General features: G+C 46.1%; 2 protein-coding genes across 5 annotated transcripts; one reads left to right on the forward strand and one right to left on the reverse strand.

Annotated features, from left to right (window-relative positions):
- The first annotated feature begins 809 nt into the window (after positions 1–809).
- On the forward strand, positions 810–7,386 carry LOC310819327 (GRAM domain-containing protein 2B-like). Of its 3 annotated transcripts, none has more exons than XM_083690572.1 (13): positions 810–1,131; positions 2,322–2,444; positions 2,719–2,779; positions 2,906–2,978; positions 3,404–3,507; positions 3,602–3,694; positions 3,916–3,987; positions 4,190–4,252; positions 4,633–4,729; positions 4,865–4,945; positions 5,073–5,172; positions 5,717–5,827; positions 6,352–7,386. In XM_083690572.1, the coding sequence occupies exons 1-13, from the start codon at positions 1,091–1,093 to the stop codon at positions 6,365–6,367; spliced, it is 1,035 nt and encodes a 344-aa protein (XP_083546698.1). In that variant the 5' UTR covers positions 810–1,090; the 3' UTR covers positions 6,368–7,386. The 3 variants fall into 3 exon arrangements, with proteins under 3 accessions (XP_083546698.1, XP_083546697.1, XP_083546699.1); XM_083690571.1 differs by having other exon boundaries at positions 811–1,131; positions 2,322–2,459; XM_083690573.1 differs by lacking the exon at positions 2,322–2,444 and having other exon boundaries at positions 811–1,131.
- Positions 7,387–8,940: 1,554 nt separating this feature from the next.
- Positions 8,941–13,344, reverse strand: LOC310818859 (alpha/beta hydrolase domain-containing protein 17A-like). Of its 2 annotated transcripts, none has more exons than XM_083689928.1 (6): positions 13,162–13,344; positions 12,594–12,672; positions 11,867–12,324; positions 11,408–11,602; positions 11,093–11,272; positions 8,941–10,856 (listed from the first exon to the last, which is right to left on the reverse strand). In XM_083689928.1, the coding sequence occupies exons 3-6, from the start codon at positions 12,319–12,321 to the stop codon at positions 10,631–10,633; spliced, it is 1,056 nt and encodes a 351-aa protein (XP_083546054.1). In that variant the 5' UTR covers positions 12,322–12,324; positions 12,594–12,672; positions 13,162–13,344; the 3' UTR covers positions 8,941–10,630. The 2 variants fall into 2 exon arrangements, with proteins under 2 accessions (XP_083546054.1, XP_083546053.1); XM_083689927.1 differs by having other exon boundaries at positions 11,867–12,327.
- Positions 13,345–17,883: the final 4,539 nt, after the last annotated feature.

A 17,883-nucleotide genomic window follows, 5' to 3' on the forward strand; every position in this document is an offset into this window, starting at 1 on the left:
TTAGCAGTGGAGCATATTGAAATCTGACCACATTAACTGGTTCTTTTCATTCAGAGTGAGTTGTGGAACATGGACTGGAGCACGAAACCAGAATTTGAACCATGCTTTAATCTACACAGCAGAAACCAACCTTAACACGCTCTTAACTTAAAATTGAGGAGAATGAACAAAATCATGAATCAAACCGTACACAAACCAAAAGCAAAATTCAGGCGCCGCTTTTACCAACGCACGCAGCGTAGATCTGAACTTCCCTCTCACCTGAACCTTCCCCTGGACGGCCGCTCCTCAACAGAAAAGAACAGGGGTTAAAAAAATCTTCTTACAGCCAATGAAATGGCAGTGTCAGTCTCTCAGTAAGTCAACACACAATCAGGTAAGATGCAAGGCATGCACATGTAATCAAGTTTCAAGTTTATTCAGTTTTAAAGTGCATTTTCACCAAGGTCTCAACACACTATACAAATCAAACACAACCTAATCAAGCGGAAGAAGTCACACCTGTGACACGTGTGTGTGTGTGTGAGAGAGGGAGAGGGAGAGGGAGAGGTATATCTACATTGTTTGTTTGACCAACTGCTGAACACAATTAGCACTGTATAAAACACACGTAGCAACTGTTTCTATGAGTTGAAGAGGTGTGTGCAGGTGCCATTGGGGAGTTTAGCACGAGGCCCCGGCCCCCAGAGTTGATTGGGTGAGCTTCAATAGGATTTCCCACCTCCCAACGCCGATAGGTTAAGCTTCCAGTCCTTGAAGTTGATAGGCTGGGAAGAGGAGCAAACTGAACATGCTTTTGTTTACCTGATTAGTACCAGGTAGGAGAGTCAGAGAGAGGTAGTCCAGCCTAACAGGAGAGTTGAGTACGCAGGAGCTGTGTCGGTGTGTGTGCGTGTGTCTGTATGTGTATGTGTGTGTGTGTGTGTGTGCGTGTGTGTGTGTGTGTTAGAGAGAGTTTGGTTCTGGATACAGAGGAGTGCAAGTGTGTGAGAAATACAGTTTTTGGAGTAAAGTGAAGCGTGTGTGTGTGTGTGTGTGTGTGAGAGAGAAAGAGAGAGATATAGTCGGTTATCTATTCCTCTGCCTCAGTATGAAGACCAGGAGGTTTTCCCTGGACAGCTCTGTGTCTCTGTAAGTATCAACCCACCTCCAAGTCATTTTTTTTACAGAATGCCCTAATAAAGAAACCTACATGTATAGGCAGCATATTGTACATCAGGTTGGTCATTATGCCTTCAGAACATAACACTAACACAAGCTGTGGTAGGTTCTGTCAAATTCCAGTTGCAGAGAACATTACCATTGATTGTGGGTTGGAGCATTCTGTAAAGTTGCATTCTGTAAAATATCTGAATCAACATTTTATACCTCACAACATACATACTGCATAGGGTGTTTAGGACTGTGACACTAATGGCTTAGTCAGTTCAAGAGGTTTAGTTCACCAGAGCGGAGAGAGGAGGAACCTGTTTTTTTTTATTCTCCAGAGAACTCTGGTGTGACCCACTGGACCCCAGTCTAGCCACATGGTTCATAGGCTCACCTAGTTACCAGAGCAAGTCAACTGACTAGGGAATGAAATGAAAGGGTTTTTGTATTTGCGTTTCAAAGGAATTCTTTTTTGTCTGTGATGGATAAGCATGTTTTTTTGCATGTGATAGCTTGGAGGACTTGTAGGGACTGAAGTCTCTGTGTGAACTGAGCTGTCAGAAATTGTTGAATATGATTTTAATATAAGATAGAAGTGTAATGGTGTTTTACACATGTTTTACAGTACATGAATTATATAACGTATATAACATCAAAATGTTGAACTATATGAACTCAAGTGTCTTCCTGAAGATTCAACATTGGCTTGAAATAATTATAGTAATAATTTTAATAATGAATAATAATATTAATAATCAATAATAACCATCAAAATGATGACAATGACAGCTGAGATCTTTCTGAGCATTCACTCAGTTTCTGTTTCCCAGAATGTTCCAGCAGCTTTTGCTCATGTTCCCACCAGGGGCTGTGGCTAATTATGTTTACCTCTCAAAAATACATTTACAGTAACCACGTCACATGACTGATGACGATCTCTTGTTAACAAAGACTGTTTCATGTTCAAGCTGGACAGTTGGATGCAAACTGCATCATCATTTGTTTTTGCATATAACCTTTTACTGTCCAAGTTAATCTCATTGAGATAACATCTCATCATGAGAACATCTCAAGAGACACAGCTACAGACAATAAAATAAAGATAAATCAGATTATGTGACATCTTCCCCGTAATTAAATAGTTTCCTCCTCTGCTGTGTTTCCCTGGGCAGTTCTCTGGAGGGTGGGGGTTTCCTGGGGGCTGGGAGAAGCAAGAGGAGCCCAGAGGGCAGGAAAATTCACAGTCTGGAGGAGGCTGACCTGGAGGTCCAGGAGCTTGGACACTGCTTCAACAGGTGCAACTCCCTCAGGTAGCTAGTGACTACACAGGGTGCAAGTACACAGGGAGCAAGTACACAGGGAGCAAGTACACAGGGAGCAAGTACAGGGAGCAAGTACAGGGATCAAGTTCAAAATGATTTAGGGATAACAAATACAATGGCAGTTGCTGTCGTTGTTCATTACAAAGAAAACACTGCAGTGATCCAAATAACATCCTACCCGGATCCTAATCTCTCCTGCTCTGTGTTCTTCTGTTTCCTTTGACCTCTTATCACTCCCTGCCCACAGGCCCCAAACCGTAGAAGAAGAGATGATCCTCGAGCGGCCCGACGGGGTCATCACCAGGAATGTAAGGTCACCTCAAACGCTGCACACAACTGCTGCAGACACGACGACCAGAAAACGACTCAGATGTACCTGGTAGCCGATGCTAACTGCCACACATCAGAGCTAACGACCCCTCTCTTTTTCACAGAGTTTTGTGAAACACAACCAAACCTTCCACAAGCTCTTCCCAGACCTTCCTGCAGGGGAGAACCTGACCCACGGTGAGTTGAGACTAGGACATGAGAGCCTGTTACTTACTTGTATGTCTGATCATAGGTTCTGTTTGTGATTGTCCCCTGTCGGTCTGTCTCTATCTGTCTGTCTCTCTGTCTGTCTGTCTGTCTGTCTGTCTGTCTGTCTGTCTGTCCGCATGCCTGCTTGTCAGAGATGGGTAGGACTGTCTGGAATGTTTTATTAATAATGCTGTTGGAACATTTATTGTGAATCATTCCTCATGACAAGTATATGCCTTGTGTGCTCTTTAACACGTATGCACTCAATCTTAACCGTGCCTTCCAGTTGTCATCAGTTACCTGTAGAGAACACAACAACAACAGTATTGAGCTGTCCTACTGTGGTCTAATGCAAAGTTTCAGACACTCTGTATGCAGCCTAACCAGGTGTTCCTGTCCTGTGTGTATTCCAGCTTTCACCTGCGCCCTGCAGAAGGAGGTCCTCTACCATGGGAAACTCTTTGTGGCGCAAAACTATGTTTGTTTTTACTCCTCAGTGCTCCTCAAAGCGACCAAGGTAAGAACAGTGCCACGTAGAGCAGAGAAGACGAGACTGTATGTCCGCTGTCCGCTGCTGTTCTAGGTGTGACGTTCTACCTGTCTTGTTCTAGGTGGTGATCCACGTGTCCAGTGTCCAGAAGGTGAAGAAGGGACAAGCGGCCCTCTCCCATAGGCTCTCTGTCATCACCACTGATGGAGGCCAGGTCAGACCTCAATACCACTCTTTGTAGACAATATACTTACTGTAGCCTACAGACATTCCCACTTGGAGAGATGGGAGCCTGTATCTCACAAAATAACAAAGTGTTGCCAATCAAACACAGGCAGCCCCAATTGAGTATGAGTCTAGAACCGCTAGAACAGTAGACTTTCTCAGTTACGGAGGCAGGTTTCTTAATCTGTTGGGTCTCTTTTTGATTTTTAGTACAAGTTCAAGTCTATGAGGAATCGAGAAGTGTGCTACAAACTACTGCAGTGTATGTGTCCTCAAGCACAGGTACACTGATCCATGTCTGTCTGTCTGTCTGTCTGTCTGTCTGTCTGTCTGTCTGTCTGTCTGTCTCTCTCTCTCTCTCTCTCTCTCTCTCTCTCTCCTTCTCTGTCCCTGCCTTTCTCTTTGTCTGTAACTCTAAAGATAGCCACCGTTTTATTGAATGACACCGTCTAACTGTCCGACACTGAAATTGTGTGTATTCTAGCGTGCCAACAGCAGTCCCCACATCTCGTCTACGGAGAACGGCTTGGATCAGGACGTGGACACAGTAAGTCTACTGTAGAAGTCAACTCTCTGGCACACACTGTGTTTGGGTATGTTTCCTCATTGTTGGTCTGCATCTGCAAATGCTCTTATGTCATTTCCTTTTAGTGTGAAGTCAATGTGTCACACGAGCCACCATGTGTCAAGGTGACACGTGAATCAACCATGGGCTTTGTTACAGTGTTGTAACGATCTTGTGTAAGGCCTGTTAGCAGCTCCGCCAAGGGAGGTAACTCTCTTGGTGTTGTAACTAGCGCGGCCGGTTTGTAAGCGGAAGATTGTGAGTTCGATACCCGCTTCGGGCAAGCTCCTCTACCCCGCCGTTCGCTGCAATATGTTAGCATCCCGAGCTAACTTTTGTCTTTAACCCTTCCCTGTCCACAGATCTCCAGTCACTCCAGTTTGGAGGATAGTCTAGAGCATCTGGACCGAGACCACAGCCTCCTTCTGGGGACAGTCTCCTCTGACCTGACCAACGGAGGCAAGTTACAGGGACATACAAGACAGGTTGTTTAGGACAAATGACAGAAAGAAAGAGGGTGATTTACTGGTGAAAAAAAGTTGTGCAGTCTTTGTAATAACATGGTAATAATGTGGTAACAACATGTGACTACAGCTTCTGGGAGGAACAGCTCCACTCCTATAAGCAGCATCAGCAAAGAAAAGGACGAACAGTTCACAGAGGAGGAAGATAGAGGTAATAAACACACACACACACACACACACACACACTATGTAGTGGGCATATCAGTGTCACACTCACACACAGAGAGAGGCGCACCAATCAAGAATAATTGGTGTGTTTTGTGGTTTGTCGTTATTAGCTGACTCATGGGTTTGGAGCATCACTGAAAGGGTGAAATCTGTCCTTTTCCTCCAAGAGATCAGGAACCTCAAAATCGTTGTCTGCATCTATCTGTTACTGTGAGTATACTGTCCCTCCTCCTCCCCATCCCTCTCTACCTCCCCCTTACCACCCTCCCTGTGCAGTTTACATTGGAAAGAGATCATCACATGCTGTAAATAATGTAGGCAACAGCAGCAAAAAACCCTGGGGTGAAATTGCTTTGTGTAGAGGCTTGGGCCGCTCCTTGTAAATCCCCTTAATGTGTCTGAGAACGTGACACAACTGTAATTGTTGATAAAGATCAACTGGCTTTGTTATGGAGATAAAAAAAGAGCTGTTCAGGATCACATGTATACATTTCCAAGGGACTGTAAACCCTTAACCTACTTGGTATGTTGTCTTTCTGGATTGACGAGTAGCCTTTGGAGCCTTTGCTGTATAGGTGAAAGTAAATTAGAGGAATTCCTAACCAACACTCTATTTGTATAGCTGTGGTAAAGTGTGTGTGTGTGTGTGTGTGTGTGTGTGTGTGTGTGTGTGTGTGTGTGTGTGTGTGTGTGTGTGTGTATATGTGTGTGTGTGTGTGTGTGTGTGTGTGTGTGTGTGTGTGTGTGTGCGCAGGGTGGTTTTGCTCTTGCTGTCATCCGGGTACATTGGCTTCAAGATTGTAGCTTTGGAGGAGCAACTGAGTTCTCTGGGAGCGCTGCCTGACTTATCCCTACCCCACAAAGAGTGAGTAACACAAGCACACACACACACACACACACACACACACACAGATTTTATTGATTGTATGCAGTAGTTCTCCACAGAATAACTTGTCCCTCCTCTAGATGCTATCAAGCACTTCAAATCACTTCATGAAATCACTAGACGGTACACTCGAGTAAATGAAAGAGAAAGCTCAAATATCAAAAACCATTTAAAACTGCATGGGAAAGTTGCATTTGGCTATTCAGGCGAGGCAGAGACAAATAGTTTAAACCGGTTGTTTTAAATGGGAAATCTGAGATGTGTGTGTGTGTGTGTGTGTGTGTGTGCGTGCGTGCTTGCGTGCGTGCGTGCGTGCGTGCGTGCGTGTGCAGGCAGTATGAATGTATGTGAGTGATCGTGTGTGTGTGTGTGTGTGTGTGTGTGTGTGTGCAGTATGTGAGTGATCGTGTGTGTGTGTGTGTGTGTGCGTGTGTGTGTGTGTGTGTGTGTGTGAGAGTGTGTGCTTCTCTTCCTTGTCTCAGTGGTTTGTTCTTCATTGGCAGATACAAGGACACGTAGCCTGTTGCAGCCTACGGAGGTGTACTGATGTGTTACGGGAGTGCCTATCACCTCTGTGTTTATGAAACCTTGTTATATCCTGGAGCGTGTTCGGAAGGTCTGGAGAAGAAGAACATGAAGTGAATTGAAGAGGAACTACCTCATGTGTCTTCGTTTAGGTCGATGTGTTTTCCAAGTTAAGAGTCTAGGTTTTATCATATTTTGCCAAACTGTTAGCAGCGTTAATGCTAAAGCCCCCCCTCTTGGTTTCATCTTCTTAGGCTAATATAATATTCTCCAGACCTCCAAAGGAGACGTGAGAACAACGTGACTTGGAGGTACGGCTACTGGAGACTAGTACTGTAGAATGACATTCAAAGGAACCATAACACTGTCAGTAGCATTAAAAGGCCAGTAGAGGGAACTCTCTCCTCTATTATAGCAGCTACCCAGAATCACATGGCGATGTGATCTGCTTCAGTGAAAACTGAAGTTGCCCATTGGCACAGACCTAGGATCAGTTCTAACCTCCCCAAATCATCTAACCGTATCCAGGAAGGAACACTACAGACTGACCATAAATCAGTGTCCAGTGGCAACTGGTAACTAGATTCCACACCATTGTGCGGTTGTGGGTCTATCTACGTATCTGCCATGCATAAACTGCATGTTTACTTTCAATCATTACTTTTGATTCATATCTCTACCAGTTTGCTTCTATTGTCAGTATCACACAACTGTAACTGCTGTCTTCAAGTGTGTGTTAGATGGTAGACTCGTAAAATCTAATCTCTCAAGCATAATTTCTAATCTGCTACTCAGCTTCTGTTTACTACCAATACAAATCATATTCAGTGGTAAAAAAAAAATATATATACACTTTTGAAGTTTGAATTAACATATTCCCACCTCAATGGTTTTGGATCACTCCTCATAAACTGTTACTGATTGATACTTAATGTTAATAAATCACGTTTCATATTTTTGTACATAATTGTTCTTTATTGTTTTTCCATTGTCAATAAAAAGGTCAAGATTCAGTCCGATGAATTAATTTCATTACATCATATTTTCAGTTCAAAAAAGGGAACATAAAATTACAAATCATAATACAAACAAAGAATAGAATAGTTAAGTACAATAACCATATAAACCACCCACTCGCTGTCTAAGCCCCACCCAGCATGTCCCCACCCAAATTCTAGCACAAAACTCAAAAACAATACATTAGTTAGTTTCAGTAATAAAAAAAACTCAATTGACGTCCCCCTTGTTTAAAAAGCGCTAAACTGACCGATGCCTTGAGTTCAACTTCGCCCTCTGACATCATATACACTACTTAGTTATCTTCCCGCCCTGACACTTGCCCAGCAAACACATACAATGGAACATGCATACAGCTCTTCTCAGAGTATCCAAACCCCTATACTTCTTTATCATAAAGGGTCCGGAGAGACTATTCTCTATTCATAAAGTTTCAACGTATTACACACCCCGCCACATATTCAAAGCCTGCATGAGCAGGGCGTGGGAGTTTTCCCGGTCTACGTTGCCAGACCAGGAAAAACTGTGGGCCCCTAGCTCTAGCTGTGAAAAGAGGGGGGGGGGGGGGGGGGTTACGTTCTCTTTCTCCAGCCGAGAGTCTAGATCTAGGACCCTGGTGTGTGACGATAAGGGGGGGGGGGTGTTCCATCACCCTAGGATGGGAGACGGCGTACGGTGACAACGGAACAGCTCCCTGTTCATGTGGATGGTGGAGAAGCAGCTCGTTTTAAGTGGGAGACGCTTCCCCCTCCACCAACCAGGGAGGTGCTTCTCTCACCCGGGGGTGACTAACCACCGTGAGGTGTCGTCATCAGCACCGGTTACAGTACAGTCCCTTCAATAGGGCGCGCGGGTGCCATCACTAACACTGGCAGGGAAGAGGGAGATAGACTGGGTCTCATTCCCACTATCCTAGCTCCTACCGACAAACTTTGTGGAGATGACAAAGGATTTGGACCGGTGTAAAGCAGTGTGGAGCGATCGCCATACTGCTGATGCTGAGATCTATCCTATCCGTTCAGATCTCCAGAGAGAGCCACGGGTTGGATTTGAGATTGGACACTAGTGTCCTTGCTGCTGATCTGTTGAAGAGGGTCCGTTAATCAACAATGTTAAAGTAGACGCACAAACTTACATACTATAGGCTAACTACACTTTGGATGCTTTGTACAATAGTGCTGAACTTAAGACCTGCTTATCATGCTTGCTCCGTGTGTATATAAGTGAGAATCAGTGTGTGTTTAAGTCTACGCTATGTGTATTTGTATGCGTGTGTGTGTTTATGCGCGTGTGTGTGTGTGTGTGTGTGTGTGTGTGTGTGTGTGTGTGTGGTGGAACCTGCACCACACTAACAGTGAGAGGCTCGTTTATGGCTTGGGTCAGACATGAAAAGTTCTGCCACCCATAGATGAGCTCAAGTGCACCAGAACCAAGGATATCATCGGTGAAGAAGCCTGTACCTACGGCCCTTCTATACACCAAACAGAACGTGTTCCGATAGCCTCAAGACAAACAACCCACGATGGAGAAAAGTGTTTTGATGATGAGTGTTAACGCTTACTCCATGGAGTGCTATTTAAAAGTCTTGTTTATAGAAGAAAAGAAAAGAAAAAACTGAATCGTATCGTAAAGACTACATCCTTTCCTTAACCCCCCCCCCCCCCCATTACTGTTTTAAGAGAAACGGAAGAGTTTTCCGTTCGATGATGAAGACAATTGGCAGAGAGCTGAGCTGACCAATCGGATCAAACTGACAAACGTAGCAGACGTAAGGTTGGCTTGACAGTTTGGATGGTCTCGTGGACACACACCGGTTGCCACTGGTCTTCAGTGAGGTCCTCTCTATTCCTCAGATCCTCAACTGAATCTTTGTCTCAGCGGCTACACAGAGAGAAGTTTTGTTCATTAAAAAGAAAAACCGACGATATTCACTTAAGACCTCTTCAATCGTTGACTTTATTCACATTAAGAAATCCTACCGAGAGTGATAAAAGTACTCCTTCCTTGCAGAAGAAAACAAGCTAGCTATGCTTTATCTGGGGCAATGCAGACAAAACGCCAAGGCCTGTCCGACCCCTTTGACTTCAGAAATTAGTGAACATGGACAGGCTGTAGCCCTGTGCTAACAGCCAAACAAACAGGAGTAATACTGGACTTCATAGGCGACATCATATCTCCATGTCATCGTTCAGTTATCATAATCTTCATTCACATAGACAGCTCAAAATGGCCACCACAACTATAGCCACACACTCATTTGGGAGGAGAGTAACTCTGACATTTATGTGTCATTATGGCTCTCAAAGGGACCAGCTCCAATTCAGCCCATTTCCACTTCCGCTAGCTTCTTTGCCTTGGGTGCAAACAGACGGGGTAGGGGAAAGCTATATGGCAGAGGTTCCCTTTAGGGTACGTAAGGGCTCGATGGAGCAACAACCATATCGTTTACGCCTAGCCACTCCTTTCAAATCTGTGAACACCAAAGGGGATAGTGTCTACAGTAAGGAACTAGGGGAAGCAGGCCAGGGGAGCTGAAATGGAACCAGGCCATTCTGTGATCTTTTCACTTGGAAGGGAGACAATAGGGAGGGGGAGAGGAGAACATACACTACTGCCATACAAATGAGGGTGTTAATTCATCCTGCATGGTCCTAGTCCTGCTACTCTACCTGGCGGTAAACAGAGGAGAGGAACGTCCAAACCACCCAGACTGAGAAGGCCAGGCAGAGTTAAGATGGACTACCAGGTATGCAACACCCCGATAGCCACAGAGATGTCCATCATCATCATCTTCTTCTTCAGAGACAAAGAGAGGACAGCTGTCCTTGGTGGAGACGGGGGGAGAAAGGTTGCTCACCCTCGGTCCATGCAGAGGGAATCTTCAATTCTGGAGAGTGAGTCTCCATACACATGCACACAATCTCTCTCTCTCTCTCTCTCACACACTCTCACACACACACACACACACACACACACACACACACACACACACACACACACACACACACACACACACACACACACACACACACACACACACACACACACACACACACACACACACACACACCGTCTGACATATGTGTGAATCACGAGGTCCTTCATTTCCAAGATTCACCACACACACACAGACACTCTCTCTCTCCCACCCTGAAAACAAACACACACACACACACACATACATACATACACACATACATACATACATACATACACTCTCTCTCTTTCCCTCTCTCCGTCTCAGGCGTGCTGTGCAGCCAGATCCTGGTTGATGAAGCGTCGTAGCCTCTCCAGGTACTGGCTGTAGAGCTCGATGTCGTTGTGGCCCGCGCCCTCCACCCACAGGGGCTCCACAGCTTTGGGGCAGCGCTCGAACAGAGCCAGGCCGTGGGAGAAGTCAATCACCTCATCCTCCGTACCGTGGATGATCAGCACCGGGGACGGGATCTTAGACACCTTCTCTATGCTGTAATAAACATGTTACAAACATTTTAGAACAGTCTATGCCGTGACAGACAGGTTATAAACACCTTAAGACACACAACCCTGTCTATGGTGTAACAACCTGTTAATATGCAAATCCTAGATGCCTTCTCTTGCTAAAGTAACAGGGATACGTAGAACCGTACGAAGCCCCATCTGTAACTGATCACGTCAGTCTGTTTTCTTGGTGTCGGGTGGGAGTGGGTGAGAGAGACTCACTTAGGGAAAGCGTCGAAGCAGTAGGTCTTCTTGGTGTCGGGGAAGGCCACCCTCATGCCAGAGGTCAGAGGGGAGTGGAGGACCACGGCAGCACACTCGAACCTCGACGCCAGGTCCACCGTGGGCACCGTGCCAATGCTCTGCCCATACAGGATGATGTTCTCTGGGCTGATACCATACCTGGAAAAAACACACACACACACGAGTCATTAAAAGGTAAATAGGAAATATAAAAAGGTTTGTTGACCAAAGAACCAATTGTATAATCTGTGTGTGTGTGTGTGTGTGTGTGTGTGGCGTCTGCTGCTTGTTTACCGTGAGCGCAGGGCGTGCCAGGCGGCGTCTATGTCGGCGTAGAGGTTTTTCTCCGAGGGTTTGCCGGTGCTGACGCCGTAGCCAGAGTAGTCGTAGGAGAAGATGTTACAGTTGATGCGCGTGCCCAGGCCGATGTAGAAACTGCTCATCTGACCCAGGTCCACAGCATTACCATGGGAGAACAACACTGTGAACCTGGGAGAGGGGGAAGACACAGGGAGATAGGAGGAGAGAGGGGAGAGACAGGGAGATAGGAGGAGAGAGGGGAGAGACAAAGGGGGAACACAGAGGGAGGCATGGAAAAATATGTGATAAGAGGACAAACCAATTAGATTTATACAGGTGTCTATATTGCTGCATATATACGTGTGTTTATGTTTGTGTGACCCTAAATGGGCCTTAGTCCATAGTAATAACATTATGTAATAACTAAGTAATGAGTAGGGTCTCTGTTCTCACCTGGCGTTGGGAGCACAGCGTATGTACATGCAGCCCACCCTGTTCCCCCGGCTGGACCTGGTCATGAACACGTCAGTCACGTCCAGCTCCCTCTGGGAGTACTGGAACTCTGCCCTCTCAGTCAGGTGCAGCTTCCATCTGCCCTCTGCTGCTCCAGAACCTACCCCAGCACCCCCCCCTCCTCCTCCCCCTGCTACTCCTCCTCCTCCTCCTCCTCCTCTGTCCCCCGCAGCACCCCCGCCCAACCGGGATCGCAGCCCTGGGGCTCCCAGGGAGGGAGGAGCGGCCGGGGTCCCGGTCCCAGTCCCAGCCACAGCAGCAGCCCCCGTCTCTGGGTCGGGTATCATGGAGTAGGTGGGCTCTGGAGGGAGGAAGGCCAGCTTGGCTGCGATGCGGCTGGGGCAGGGAGGGCAGCAGAACAGGCCGCATAGCTCTCTGATGGACAGACCGTTCATCTTCTACTAGTAATGGGCATAGGATGAAAGAGAGAGGGAGGATGGAAGAGAGAGGGAGGGCGAGAGGGGAAGAGAGATAGAGGCAGAGAGAGAGAGAGAGAGAGAGAGAGGGAGGGAGAGAGATAGGGAGGGAGGGAGGGAGATAGGGAGGGGATGAGAGAGAAAAGAGATTGAGAGGTGAAGGTAAATAGCCAATTACCTAACCATGGAAATGTGTCAAATTACATGAAACAGGTGCACTGACTTTGACATAGATATAAAACATAATCTACCTGGATTTCGGTTCCCCTGGTACTCCAATGAGACGGCACACAGAGGTGCCAACCACAGCTGGTTTGGTCACTCAGCCGGCTGAATCAGAGGGCAAAGACAGTACCATGACACAACTGCTACAGCAACAAAAGACCAACGATTCATACGATACGTACTGATGGAGCTAGCGGCCAGACAGACAGACAGACAGACAGACAGACAGCTAGCGAGCTTCCAAATCCCACCGCATTCTGCGGTGAGTCAGAATCACTGATGATGCTCTCTGTCTATGGCCCTAGCTAGGTAAAGCTAACATTAGCTTACTTGCGACTCAATGCAATAAGATAGCTGGCTAATGTTAGCCAGTTGGTCGTCACTAAGAGTGCTGACTTAGCGAGGTAATTTAGCGAGAAAATGTATCAAAGCACCCCATATTGTTTGATGCAGACGAGTAGACAGCAAGCCCATCGGCAGGCGATTCAAGACAGCAGGGTTAATGAATAGCTACATAGGTAGCAAAGCTAAGTGTCAAAACATCAATCTGTTACGTTAGCTACTGTAGCTATCTAGCTACTAGGGTTAACTCACCAATTCACGATGGGTTTGCCGGCCAGATAAAATATTCCTATCTACACAAAAAAACTTAACAAAACCTCTAAAATCCTTTTTTAGCCGTGACATGGATATTCTTACTAATATGTATTGACAATTGTCTGTCATTTGCAGCTAGCTATCGGCTAGCTTGCTCACCAAATATCATGACAACCAGTTTTTTTTTTTTACTGTGTTCGACTGGACTCGGAAGTGACGGAGAGAAAAGGCGTAGCCCATACTGGGTACATTTTTGCAAACCTTATCATTTGCATTGATACGTTTCATAAATGTTGTTTCCAATATGATGCACTGATATAGTGGGCCTGTGTGTGTGTGTGTGTGTGTGTGTGTGTGTGTGTGTGTGTGTGTGTGTGTGTGTGTGTGTGTGTGTGTGTGTGTGTGTGTGCGTGCGTGCGTGTGTGTGTGTGTGTGTGTGTGTGTGTGTGTGTGTGTGCGTGTGTGTGTGTGTGTGCGTGTCAAGGTGTGGTGTGTGGTGTTTGTGTTTGCAATAGTGTGCTTAGATCATTCATTCATATTCACAAATTTACTGCAAAACAATTAGCAAAGGCCTGCTGCACAAAATGACCTCACTTTTAAAGCATAATATCTTCTCAACCCCCATGTTCTCAACTGTTCTCGTCAGGTTTGGCAGTTTAGACACTGATTATAGCCCTGGGCCTGGGAGATGACAGCGCATCAGGGACAACTTCACCAGCTCCCTGTGGGAAATGATCCGATTATTTTCTTCTATTTCCTTTTTTTATTATTGTTCTTTGGTTGTACAGTGCTCCTTGATCATGGATCTTTTCTGCCTATTCCATAAAAGCCAGTTTGTACTGTAGTCTAATTCAATTGCATTCGATGAATTAATTTAGACTGCAGATATTAAATAGTTTAGCCAATAGCCCACATGAAATGAAAGAAATCCAATTGTGCATGACAATTAGTGCTAAGTGTGTGTGTGTGTGTGTGTGTGTGTGTGTGTGTGTGTGTGTGTGTGTGTGTGTGTGTGTGTGTGTGTGCGTGCGTGCGTGCGTGCGTGCGTGCGTGCGTGTGTGTGTGTGTGTGTGTGTGTGTGTGTGTGTGTGTGTGTGTGTGTGTGTGATGGAGAGAGAGAGAGAGAGAGAGAGAGAGAGGGAGAGGGAGAGAGAGAGAGAGAGCAAGGACGTCCCCAATCGTTCACTGCGGGGTGCTGTGTCTCAGGTCTGGCAATGGGCCCCTGATCAGACACTGCGACCGTGGGCTATGATGCAGCTGAATATTCAATGAATTTGTGGAGGACATAAACCCACTGCGTTAAATATTCCTCCGTCGTTATAGATTACTCGACATTGCACACTTTTGTCAAAGGGAGCCGATATGAACCTTGAACACAACTGACCGCTCCTCGGACTGACCAGCGCAGCACGCGTGACTGATTGCACAACTGAAACCACCTATTCAGAGAGAGGATGCCTTCAAATACATCGGCAGGGTGAAAATTGTTGTCGTGAGTAAGTATTGTTCGCAAGGCAAATATCAGCCTTATGGCTACATAGGCTATAGGTGATGACAACACCGACACCAAACAGGCTCTGTCTATCTATGCCTAATTCTGGGTTTTCATTTTAGGATCTGCTAAATCTGATGAACACCCCCAGCGTTGCCCGCGATACTGGAATATTCTGACATAAAGAACTGCTCTGGATACAGGTATTTCTCTTTCACGACTTTTATTGGGGCGGTCTAGACGCGCTCACACAGAGATAACGGTGATGCTACGGCCACGCGCAGAAGCGGCACGGGGAAGATACAGGTGCGACCGAGAGGAGTGGTAGCTGGCCGCGGGGAGACCTACACCGAGGCATTGTGCACGAGACCCCAAGAGCAAGAACACCGTGATCCAGTCTTTGTGCAGTTCACAGAGGAGGAGTAACGACTGTCCGGATAGGAGAGGTCGTTTGGCACCTATAGCCTACCTGTCCATCTGGCACGGTGTGCGGTGAGTGAGCTAAACGGTGGAGGGAGACATGAGAGACGGGAAACGGTGGTGGAGTAAGGGGGGGGGGGGGTTGAACAGGTATAGCGTTAAACATAAAGGATCAGATTTTCGCCGCGACCGCACCTTGTGTTGCTGGTTTTGCATGTGCGCGGCTGCATGCGTTTCAGCTGTCTCTAATGAATTGTTTTTTGTCTGATGATCTGAGAGAACTCCTATGGTGTAGGCAATTTATTAGAGGGTGAATGCGTTCTCCGCAGTTGCTCTGTCTCGGCCCGTGAGGTGGTAGATCTACACAGCTTGTTTTCTTTGTGTCATCTTTGTTTTTATAATTGGACGTGTCATGGATAATTAGATTGTATTGCCTTTGCTCATGTGTTGTGTAATGACCTCAGTGGGGTTTTATGAATTACATGAAAGGCTTTAGCCTATTGTTATAGTATGGGGGTATGCTGTATGTCAGCATCAAAGGCTCTCAATATGTTGGACAACATGTAATATATATATGCCATTTAGCTGACGCTTTTATCCAAAGCAACTTACATTGCAGTGAGTGCATACATTTCAGTATATATGGTCCCAGTGGGAATCAAACCCACAACCTAAGCGTTGTTAGCGCCATGCTCTACCAACTGAGTCACATGTACCAATCCTATCAGGCAAGTCTATAAGTCTTTTTAATCATGCAATGAAAATCAGGATCATAAAATGATAGATAGCTTAATGTTGCATTTTTAATGCTTGGCCTTTCATCTCTCCAATCCCAAAATGACCTCCTTGGAAGTGTCAGTCATGAGTGATGTTGAATAATGATGTTTCCTCAACGTTCCATTCCGGTTTGATGAAGCTTCTCAGTTATCCAGACTAAAGGTCAGACATATGTTGATTCTCCTGCCGTCTACCCCATTGATTGGCTCATTATTCTTTCAGTGATAGAATTACAGTAGCTCCATGGTGGACGGGGGGAACTAGTAGAGTGCAATGTAAAGTACTCTCCAATCTAGGAGGACATGGGTTAAAACGTGTTGTATGCATCGTGTTCTCAGGGGTGAGTGACTGCCCTAGTTACGATTTATGCTGGGCTGCAGTTCTCCTTTTAACACCACATCTTTGCCCAGTAGAGTTCTCAGAGTTGACTGGCTGCGCATTTGAATGGCAGGCTTGTACAGCTGAGATTCAGATGTAGAATTTAATTGGTTAGAAAGTAAAAAATCCTGACTTTCTCCTACCCTGCCTTGCCAGACGTCCCCCTGTTGGCAATTCCAAATGGCCGGCCTGTGGATCGGCAGTGATTGGACTTGAGTGTGTGTGGTGTGGGAGTAAAGCCGCAGAGAGAAGGATTCCTGAACTGGCAGCTCTGCTCGGCTCAAGTCCCACAGGCTGGTTGAGAACATACACCAAACCCTAGGCTGTCCAACTCCCCCATACACTCCATGAACAGTGTCCATCCGAGTTACCGCACAATGCAGATCCCATGAGCTTCCAAACACGGTCCTTAGTGGCTGTAGCAAACTGCTCACTTACTGCGGGCCCTTCTGGTGCCAAGCGCAATGATTTACGGGTTATATATTATTTATTGTTTACAACTCTCCCCCCACCCCCCTCACATTCAAGGCTTGTGTGTTCCAGTAGAGAAATTTTACAGCCTCCAGTCATAGTTGTTTATGTTTTTGTTTTGATATGTTAGGAGACAAGGAGGGGGCTGGAGGCAGAGAAAGCAAGTGGGAGAGAGAGAGAGGGAGAGAGAGAGAGAGAGAGAGAGAGAGAGGTGGGGGGAGGCAGGGCGAGAGACAGAGATAGAGAGACACAGAGAGAAAGTGGAGAGAGCGTGAGGAGGAGGGAGGCAGACCGTCTGAGCGAGTGTGTGTGAATGGTCTCCCTGTTATCCCTGCTGCTCACACAGACAGTCACACAGCAGCCCTGTGAGCAGGTGCTAACCCCACTGCACTGCAACCACAGGGAACAACAGGTGCAGCCACTGTTTCCCTTGGGCTCTCCTTAGACAGCGCACATAACCCCTCCCAGTGCAACATCAAAGGACTGCTAACACCAAAAATATGAATATAAACCAATAGAAACAGGCTTCGACGCAATCATTGGGGAATTGTAGGAAGTCATTCACAGTACACTAAAAATAAGGGAAAGAAATAATCATTGGCCTATACTGATATAACACAAACTAGACATAGCAAGAGTCTAACTTAACGAAAGATTAAGGTTGCACTTTTTTTACGTGTTCGGTTCTGTTTCCTCCGCTTTTTCAAGTGGATATGTATGTATAGATTTGATTTTATTAACATTACAACACAAGGCCTGTAATTCAATTTCGAAATGAATTAATTGCAACCTATGAGAAGTGGAGTTAAACTTGTTATAGAGATTTCAGGTAAAAGCAATCTAAGAGACCCCGAGGGGGAGCTCTGCCCATGGGGAACTGCAATGAGCAGTATTGATCACTTGGGGCCCTATTCAATCACACACGTTGAGGCATGCTGAAAACAGCACTTCTCATGCGAAGCAAGAATGGATCGTACTGTTGGAATTCACGTAGTAGCTAACTACTACTGCAAGGAAATAGAAACTCAATTGCATAGTCATTCAAACACATTGTGCGAAGAGAGAGACGGGGAGACTGTTTTCTCTGTGGTAGCCAGTTTGGGTTGGGTAGACCGGGGTTCCTTCATTATGTTTGGTGTTAAAACAGAGAGAGAGGAAGAGAGAGAGAGAGAGAGAGAGAG

This window comes from Argentina silus (assembly GCF_951799395.1).
Source record: "Argentina silus genome assembly, chromosome: 18".
In the NCBI taxonomy this organism is placed as follows: Eukaryota; Metazoa; Chordata; class Actinopteri; order Argentiniformes; family Argentinidae; genus Argentina; species Argentina silus.

Coding starts and splice junctions, on each gene's coding strand:
- LOC310819327 (XM_083690571.1), top strand. CDS start 1,091: ATGAAGACCAGGAGGTTTTCCCTGGACAGCTCTGTGTCTCT. Junction 3,988..4,189: donor GTATGTGTCCTCAAGCACAG/GTACACTGATCC, acceptor TGTGTATTCTAG/CGTGCCAACAGCAGTCCCCA. Junction 4,946..5,072: donor CACAGAGGAGGAAGATAGAG/GTAATAAACACA, acceptor TGTCGTTATTAG/CTGACTCATGGGTTTGGAGC.
- LOC310818859 (XM_083689928.1), bottom strand. CDS start 12,321: ATGAACGGTCTGTCCATCAGAGAGCTATGCGGCCTGTTCTGCTGCCCT. Junction 11,603..11,866: donor CGCTGTGCTCCCAACGCCAG/GTGAGAACAGAG, acceptor CCCCTCTCCCAG/GTTCACAGTGTTGTTCTCCC. Junction 11,273..11,407: donor TGGCACGCCCTGCGCTCACG/GTAAACAAGCAG, acceptor TGTTTTTTCCAG/GTATGGTATCAGCCCAGAGA.